The sequence below is a fragment of the Dipteris shenzhenensis genome, chromosome 2 (genome assembly GCF_047967505.1).
Source record: "Dipteris shenzhenensis isolate YYH24624 ecotype China chromosome 2, Dip_SZ_1.0, whole genome shotgun sequence".
In the NCBI taxonomy this organism is placed as follows: domain Eukaryota; kingdom Viridiplantae; phylum Streptophyta; class Polypodiopsida; order Gleicheniales; family Dipteridaceae; genus Dipteris; species Dipteris shenzhenensis.
In genome coordinates this window covers 59,419,215-59,428,228 of record NC_141597.1, presented here as the reverse complement: position 1 = coordinate 59,428,228, position 9,014 = coordinate 59,419,215, and the positions used below count along the sequence as shown (strand labels likewise).

The window sequence follows — 9,014 nt, the reverse complement described above, 5'->3', positions numbered from 1 at the left end:
GGACTCAAGGTACAAGAACAGATTTTACTTAATGATACCAAAATATACTTCAGAGATTGGTGGGTAGGCAAAGCTGAGAGACCTACCAAGGAATACTTCAAGCTTATTAGAAGAATAAGATATAATGAAGAGATTCCCCTCTTTGCCTCCTCTCTTGAGGAGAATATTGATCTCATTCATCTCCACTTTCATAACTTGTTATCCTCCACCATACAAGTTGATGTTAATGTGAGTAATGCCAGGGAACTCTGTAAGCTTGCTAGAAAGAACACTGTACTTAGCTTTGGTAACAAATACCTTGAAAAACCTCTTTCTATTGATGAACTTTATGAGGCTGTCAAGGTAATGGCAGCTGGCAAAACACCATGAGAAGATGGGTTGCCTATTGAATTCTACAAAAGATTTTGGTCCACTGTTGGTCCTTATCTCCTTCTTTTATGGCAAGAGAGTGTTAGAAGTGGGAATCTGCCTACTCATATCAATGGGGGAGTTATCAAACTAATTTCTAAGGAGGGGGATAAGGAGGAGTTAAGAAATTGGAATCCACTCACTATGCTTAATTGTAGTTACAAGATTTTTGCCAAAGCCCTTGCTTTGAGAGTCAAAAATAGAATGGCTAAGTGGATACTACCAGAATAGATTGAGTAGGGACCTCCGCACTCATGTGAACAAGCAAAGTGAGTAGGAGTATACGATTGCGTGGGAAGGGATAAAAACTTGCCTCGAGCCTTTTGTGCAGCCATCGCATAAGAGGGACGTGTGCTTCCGCCTCTTCTCCTACGGATTACCGAGGTGGTGAGTCCATCCTTGAGGGTAGATAGAGAGAAGTATTAACATCGGTTACTATCCAGGTGCCGCTAGTTGCTCATCTTGATTATTTATTGTGAATCAAGCTTCCAAATCATTCTCTTGTTCTTATATGCCATGGTAATGCATACTCAAGGCCATGGTCATTTTCGATTTGCATTTGCCTTTAGTGTTGGCAATTACTGCTAGATGAGAATGGCATGACTACATTTTTAGTGGCTTATTTAGCTATTTGAGTTGTAGTTCTTATTCTAATGGTGGAATGATTCTTGATGCAATCTAAACTAAGATGATAAAAAGGTGTGCTCTTAGTTTGTAAGGTTTATGCCTTGAGGCACAACTTTTAGGAAGCTCCTTAAAGAGCTTTGTATAGGTGCCAAATTGGCGAATTGGATCACTAGTTTCTACGAGCAAACGAAGATACAAGCACTATAACAAGAAATCCTTCCATGCACTCTACATGATAAAACCTCGTGAAGACCAATTCACTATGTAATCTGTGCGTGGAGCCAATGTGAAGACTATGTCGTATGTGCATGAGAATTCAATAATACCCCTCCCAACTAAAAGGGGAGTTCACTTACCCAAAAATAGAGCTTTTGAATTTCAAAAATTCCAAAGTAGCTACCAATAATCACAAAACTTCTCCCCAACTAGATCCTTAAGCACTGTCTTTAGGAGAGCCAGTGCTAACAAATTTATGGCAGCTAGAGTAGATGTTCGTGATGGGACTAAGCGAGAAGAGGCAAAGCAATGGACCGAGGGAGGCCTTTCATAAAAGAAAAGTGCCCCGGGGAAGGAGCAAATGGGGCGGTCACATTCCCTTTCTGAATGTGGCTTGATGTGCCGACCCAACGCAGCCCTTTACGTTGAGCAAAGAGTAGTAGTGGAAGTGTGTGGAAAACTCGTTGAAGGTTCCGGATGATTCAAGCGTTCCAGGGCAAATACGAATCACACAACGTGGCAATAACAAAGTCCCTTGTACTACTACTCTACTTCTTCCGCCATCCAACCTTCTCTCCTCCTTCCCTGCCATGGCCTCTCCCATTTCCCTCTCTCCTCACATGTCTTCCGATTTCCAATCCCCCTCCATTTCCTTCCCCTCTCGTACCTCAGCTTTCCCTCCCCGCGTCTCCTCCGTTGCCCCCACCCGATTCCCGCGCGGCAGAGCCCTGCCTCTCCAACAGAAGGCCGCTTTTTTCCAGGCTTTCGTCGGCCTCAGGCACGGGAATCTTGGGGGAGGCAGGAATTTGAGGTCTATCCGACGAGATAAAAAGAGTTTGCGAGGATTGATTCGGTGCGAGGCGGGGAAGGTAAGTAACTTTATGGGGAAGGTAATTATATTTATCGAAGGATATTTCGTCGATGCAAACTAAACATTCGAACTCATTCCAGTCGTCATGATTATCGCGGTTGGATATGTCCGAGCAAATTCATTCCAATTCTCAAGCGCTCATATGGTGCCTGCAGATTACTCAAACAGAATTCACGGAAATGGCTTGGCAAGCAATTGTCGCGTCACCTGACGTTGCAAAAGAAAGCAAGCAGCAAATTGTGGAGACGGAACACTTGATGAAAGCGTTACTTGAACAAAGAAATGGGTTAGCTCGACGCATTTTTGCTAAGGCCGGCGTTGATAACACATCACTCCTCCAATCTACTGAGAGGTTTATACAGCGCCAGCCAAAGGTCAGCAATTGCCTTTGCTCGTGTCAGAAATCTACATTCGCCACTCGAGGATTCGTATTTTGAGTAATTCAAGACGACACAATGGCCTTGAGTGCTATATGAATTAACTGCAGAATTTCTTCTCCACTGGTTCCTTTTATTCCCTCTTTCACAAAGCTAGTGCGTTTCCGTTCTTTCTCTTCCTCGATTCCTCATTCCTCTATTCTTCATTCCGCATCATCTCTCAATTCTCTTTATGTAGAATATGTGTCTGTGCCATGTGTTTCCATGACGTCCAATTGGTTTTTATTCTTTATTATCCGTGCGAAACAAATGCTTTTAGCTTAAGGGTCCCCTAATTTCAAAAATGTCCCAAAACCATGTCAGAACAAGGAATGCTGCCTTTGCGTGGCAGGTCTTGGGTGATTCCAGTGGATCCATGCTGGGCCGAGATCTGGAGTCATTAATAGATCGAGCAAGAGGGTTTAAGAAAGAGTATGGAGATACCTTTATATCAGTAGAGCATTTAGTGCTTGCCTTTCCTCAAGACAAGCGTTTTGGTCAGCAATTATTCAAGGATTTCCAACTCAGCCAGAAGGTCCTTGCTGCAGCTGTACAGGCGGTTCGTGGAACACAAAAGGTCATAGACCAGGGTGGGTTAGAATCCATTTACCAATTGTGAAGAATTCTCATCTGAGTGAAGAATGTACTCAAATTGAGATACAAAATGTATGCACATGGAATTTAGAGCGGATTAGCTTTTCCTTGGTAAGGAGTTCTTGGCAAAAAGCTGTAAGTTCGGAATTCAATCCAATTTGTGTACAGATTTAACACATGACAATACTACTGGTACGTGGAATCATCCCATAGCAAAGCTATGCTGCAACTGCATTTATTTGCATTGAAGATGCTTTCCCAGCCTTTCAAAGTCATTTGTATTCATAAATGACGCGCTAGTCGTGTTTTGGCTGTATATGTTAAGAGGAGGTTTTAGATTCAGAAAGAGCCGTATTTATTGTACTTATACTTGCATATCTGTACCTGGGCCTTAATTTTATCAAGATCCTTTGACAGGTATTGATCACTTTGTTAAGGAAATTGAGAGACATGGTGTACATATTACGAGATTTCCTTATATTTCAGAAGCAGCCTTTATTTAACTATTTCACTCTGCTGCAGATCCTGAAGGCAAATATGAAGCTTTGGCCAAATATGGGAAAGATTTGACAGAGATGGCTAGGCAAGGCAAGTTGGATCCAGTGATTGGCAGAGACGATGAGATTAGACGTTGCATTCAGATCCTTTCCAGAAGGACCAAGAACAATCCAGTATTGATAGGGGAGCCTGGAGTGGGCAAAACTGCCATTTCTGAAGGGTATGCATCATTGTCTGAGATTATCTATATTTTGAAGAGGACCATCAGATAAATCTTGATCTTATTGGCTTTTAGCTAATCTTTAATCGTAAAATACATAACAATTGTAGTTCACCACCCAAATTTTACAATTCAGGTACTCTACCAATGGAAATAACCTTGCCTTGACAAGCAATTTAGCTTGGATGATGTGGCAATTCATTTCCTAAGAGCTAGCTTTATTATGAATAATTGAGTTATCACACCTAGAGCTCCACACTTAGAGCTCTGATAGGATCTCTGTATGGTCTAAATGTATGCTTATTGTGAAAACTACTCAAGAGGGCTCTTCTTCTATTTCCACCCAGCCACGACTTCCTGGAGTGCTCCTCTCTGTCCTCGTCTGAACTCACCTTGAGTTCCCTCTCTTTCCTTTGTGGAGCCTCTCTCTAGAAGTCTCCCCCAAAGCCCAACACTTGCCAAATGGCTATCTCCTAAGTGCCACGTGTTCCACAAGTGACCTTACCTCTCATGGGCTCCCTTTTACTTCTTTTGATTACTGCCTAGGCCTAGGCATAAACCTAGACCCAAACCCTCGAAGTCCCATTAAGTGCAAGTGCTGTCAAGCCCTCTTGGTCTCCCGCCTCACCATAAACCAGCCTTATGCTTCTGTGATTATGGCTGATGTAAGATTCCCTTCCCCTTAAGAATGGTTTACGTCCTCGAAAACAAAATTGGGAAACCTCATCTGGAGATTGCTTACCCTTTCCCATGTTGAACTCTCTTCAGAAACACAGCCCTCTAAAAATGGTAAAAATGGTTGTTAAATTTGCTATCCCGATCACTAATGATACCGGCTGGTAGCCCATACAATTTATAATATGCTCCACAAAATAGCTTAGCTAATTTTGGAGTTTTAACGTCTTCACTGACAGGAATAAAATGAGCCATCTTGGTCAAGCGATCAATAATTACCCACACAGAGTTTTGCCCCTTTTGTGTCCTAGGTAATCCCATAATAAAATCCATGGAGATGCTTTCCCATTTGCCAGATGGAATCTCCAATGGGTGTAGAAGACCTCCTACCTTAAGGCGTTCAGCCTTATTGAACTGGCATTTTTGGCACTTCAATACATAGTCTTGGACGTCCTTACCTATTCCATGCCAAAGAATTGCCTTTTTAGAAGCGCATGTCTTCTGAATTCCCGGGTGTCCAGTACTTGAACTATCATGACTCTTAAAAAGGATTTGGTGCCTAATGTCATTATTATCTGGGACACATACTTTACCCTTGTAGAGCAGGTAGCCATCCTCAATAGTATATTTTTTCCAGTCGAGTCCTTTATCAACAACTTGTGATGAGTGAAAGCCTCTCGATTAGTTGGATCCCTATTTCTAATTGCTTTCAATATTTCTGAGAAGTGAGGATCAAACACACATTTCCCTTTTAAGGACTCTATCATTCTGAAATTGAGTAAAACTCAATTCATAAACAATTGGCATTCGGCTAAGGGAGTCTGCTACCACATTGAACTTCCTCTTCCGATATGTCAATTGTATTCAGCCCATCTAGCTTTTCTAGCTTTAAGCTCTGGTTGATTATAAATCCACTTAATGCTTTCTTAGCACACAGTTCCTTCTCATATGCCGAGTAATTTCGTTGGGCATGATCTAATATTTTGCTTTTAAAAGCCGTTGGTCGACCCTTCTGTAAAAGTACCGCGCCAACAACAAAATCATTGGCATCTGTCTCAACTACGAATGGTTCATTGGGATCCACTACCTTTAAGACAGGAGCTGTTGCTATAGCTACTTTTCATTTTTTGAAATTCCTTTTTTGAGGTTCATCCCAAATGAAGGTGCATCCCTTCCCCTTTAGCTGGTCCATCATCGGAACATTAATCTTAGCATAATCTTGGATGAATCTCCTATAGAATGCAGACAAACCCAAGAATATCTATAATTCTTCTAGATTTGTAGGATGTGACTATTCCAATATGGCCCTTACCTTTTTAGGATCCAAGACCGTACCGGTTGAAGTTGAAGCGTGAACCATATAACTGTATTCCTCATGTATTTCCTCTCAACTATTGCTTTTTCTTTTCTAGCCCTTTCTTTACTCTCCCTAATCATTTTGTCTCTTTCTAGAGTTGCCATTTCGAATGCAAATTTTTTCCCTGAAGATATAAAGCAAAAAGCTTTATAACAGAGAGAAACATGCAATGCCCATGTCCTTGGTACTTGTTCGAGGCGTTGGATTCGTTTTTTTGCTTTCTTTGATTCCCGATGTTCACTTTCGACCCCGCTCTTTTTGCTTTCTTCCAGCTTGATCTCCTCGCTTCGAAATCTCAAACTCCTCGCTTCGATCTTCTTCTTTGATTTTGGCGAGGTTCAAAGAAAAAGAGGATGATATGCTTTAGGACTTTTAGAAAGAAGCAAAAGCTTTAGAGGGGCCTTGGGATTTTGGAGATATAGATTCTTAGAGGGGGTGAAAAAGGATCTTAGGACCTTGGAAAAAGGGGGGCCTTAAGAAAAATGAAGTGGCTTTTTTTAAAAATAAAGGTTTTGAAAGCTTTGGAGACAAGGTGAAATGGTGACTGGAAAATTAGCGTTGCATGCTCTCCTTCAATCGATTGTCATGCGCTTTTGCTCCCACACAGCAAAGATGGCTGTTGCAGCTTACAACAAAATGACTATTCTTGTGTTCCCTTGTTGCCAAAGGCAAGTCACTAGCCCTCAAGCTCTCTCCGTGAGCTGAGCATCGAACTTTTCTTCCCGGCTGCAAAGAACGGGATTTGGCTCTATCCATCCACGCTTTGGCTGCGTTGCTGGTCCGCTCTAAATTTAGATCATGCTGCACAGGTTGATAGGCGTCGACAAACGACCCTACCCACGTTGCCTTCAGGCTGCCTCACGTCAAGTCACAAGCTTTCCATGGGTAATCATGCTGTCTCACAGCAGATGCTCAAATTTCCGTCCCTTAGCTCTTGCTGTCTTTGCCTCCCTTAAAACCTCGCTATAGAACTTAGGAATATCCTCAAGTCATGGCTTTGTGATAAGCGGCTCGTCATATGTCTCTAAATCCTTGAAAAGTCTACAAATGTTTGGGAAACTAGTAGAAACGCATCGATCACTCTATTCGTGTCATGGCCTTCATCAAATGCTATGCAAACTCAGCTTGTAATTCTTCACGCAACTGCAGGTCGACTCGGCTCTGATACCAAATGTGAAAACTACTCAAGAGGGCTCTTCTTCCATTGCCACCCAGCCATGACTTCCTAGAGTGCTCCTCTGTGTCTTCGTCGGAACTCCCCTTGAGTTCCCTCTCTTTCCTTTGTGGAGCCTCTCTCTAGAAGTCTCCCCCAAGCCCAACACCTGCCAAATGGCTACCTCCTAAGTGCCACGTGTTGTTGTAAAGTAGAGGATAGAATCACTCACTTCTCACACTCCCGATGTCAGCTCAAACAACACTCAAAGAGAAGGGGAGAGAAAGATAGCAAAACTCAGATATATATTCATCCACAGATGTGGGCAGACAAAAGCTCAAAGGTGAGCATATAACCAGCCAAGAGATGCTCAGCCAAATCCTGAGTCTACTCCTCTTCGTGCGCGCTTGCCTGTGCAAAGCTAGTCTGTGCAAGTGATGAGGAGAAGTGTGGGGGGGTGTCACCACAATGTAAATATCCTAAGTCAAAGTACAGTTGACCATTTATTTGATCATAATTAAAGAGTTTTCCATCTGGGTTAATTATGGTCAAAGAGTTCTTTTAATGGTCAAAGAATTGACTACGGTCAAAGATACTTGACTCTGGTCAAGTAAGCCTGACTTCGGTCAGGGAGACTTGGTATATTACCAAGAGGGTTAACTACGGTTAACCAGAGAACCACAGAGCTGACTACGGTCAGAGAGTGTTGACTTCGGTCGACGAGACTTGGCATGCGCCAAGAGGGTTAACTACGGTTAACCAAGATGTGCCAACTTCGGTTGGAGAGACTTGACTATAATTAAGGCGCCTCGACCCTTGGTCAAAGCCTCTTAATTATAATCAAGAGTGTTGACTCCGGTCAACCAGATAATAAATATATTTATTATATTTGTTATGTGTGCACATGTGTTCAGTGGGGACGCCCACGGGCCACCGTGACTAGAATTAGTCCACAGTGTGTTATTTGCATGCAAAGCGCTAACAATTAATGGGTGCCATGGTGGTACGCTTTAATTAATTGTTGCAGGTACTAGGAAGAGTTATTTTCCTAAGCACTACGGGAGCCTAACAAGAGTCTAGGAGGCGGTTCGTGTGACCAAGTTCTTCGAAGACTCCAGAGTTGCCCTTAGTGGCATGTAATTAGGAAAGTAAAGTAGAAATTGACAAGTGGCTTGTTGCCAAGAAAGAGAGCCTAGAGCTCATGTAATGATTTTCATTCACGTTTTTGGATATGTATGACCAGCTTCCACGCTGAACTATGTATTCCTTCTTCTCTCAAGTAATAAAATCCTTAGGGGGGGGTCCAGCCTGACTGTTGTCCTGGGCCCTAGTGTATTTGTAGAGAGAGGGAGAGAGAGAGAGAGAGAAAGGGAGAGAGAGAGAGGGAGAGAAATAGTGTTTGCAGAAATTTTGCTTACGAGATACAAGTAGAAGGTTTCAGGGGGAGGGGGTTTATATAGGTGGGCAGCCAATCCCTAGAACTGGCCGACTTTTCAGTCGGTTCCAGCCTGTAAGAACCGACCCCCATAAGGGCCAAGATGGCTGCATTATGGTTAGTTTCTGGGCCAACCCTTTGGCCTATATAAGGCCCCATATGCAAGGCCTTTTGGATTGCTGCTGCTGGTTGATGCTTATGTGCTGTAGATGCCCCCGCATGGGCCCGTGATGTTGGGGCATTGTTCCACGCAGGGTGCTGCCCTCTTACAGCAAGGTACTCTTAGCCCTGCCATCCCCCTATAGCCTCCTGCCCCCTTGTCCCCTCAAATCAGGGGCTCACAAGTGGGGCAGTGACATTTCTAACACCCCTTCTCAATGACACAACTGTGGGCCGATCCCCATGCGTCGAATGAGGTATTCCATCTGCTCTCTGGGAAGTGCCTTCGTAAAGACATGCGAGATGTCGTCGTCGGTCGGGCAGTACATCAACTCTATGACTTCTTCGTCGATGAGTTCACGAACAAAGTGGTAATGGACCTCGA

The 9,014-nt window shown here is 43.3% G+C and overlaps 1 protein-coding gene across 1 annotated transcript in view; it reads left to right on the top strand.

The window, feature by feature from the left end:
- The first annotated feature begins 1,738 nt into the window (after positions 1-1,738).
- LOC147905068 (chaperone protein ClpB3, chloroplastic-like) overlaps positions 1,739-9,014 on the top strand; it is a 55,079-nt gene continuing 47,803 nt past the window's right edge. Inside the window, exons 1-4 of the mRNA XM_087389962.1 lie at positions 1,739-2,120; positions 2,278-2,496; positions 2,891-3,128; positions 3,655-3,850. Coding sequence (XP_087246088.1) covers positions 1,842-2,120; positions 2,278-2,496; positions 2,891-3,128; positions 3,655-3,850 — 932 coding nt within the window. The 5' untranslated portion in view covers positions 1,739-1,841. The remainder of the gene's footprint in view (positions 2,121-2,277; positions 2,497-2,890; positions 3,129-3,654; positions 3,851-9,014) is intronic.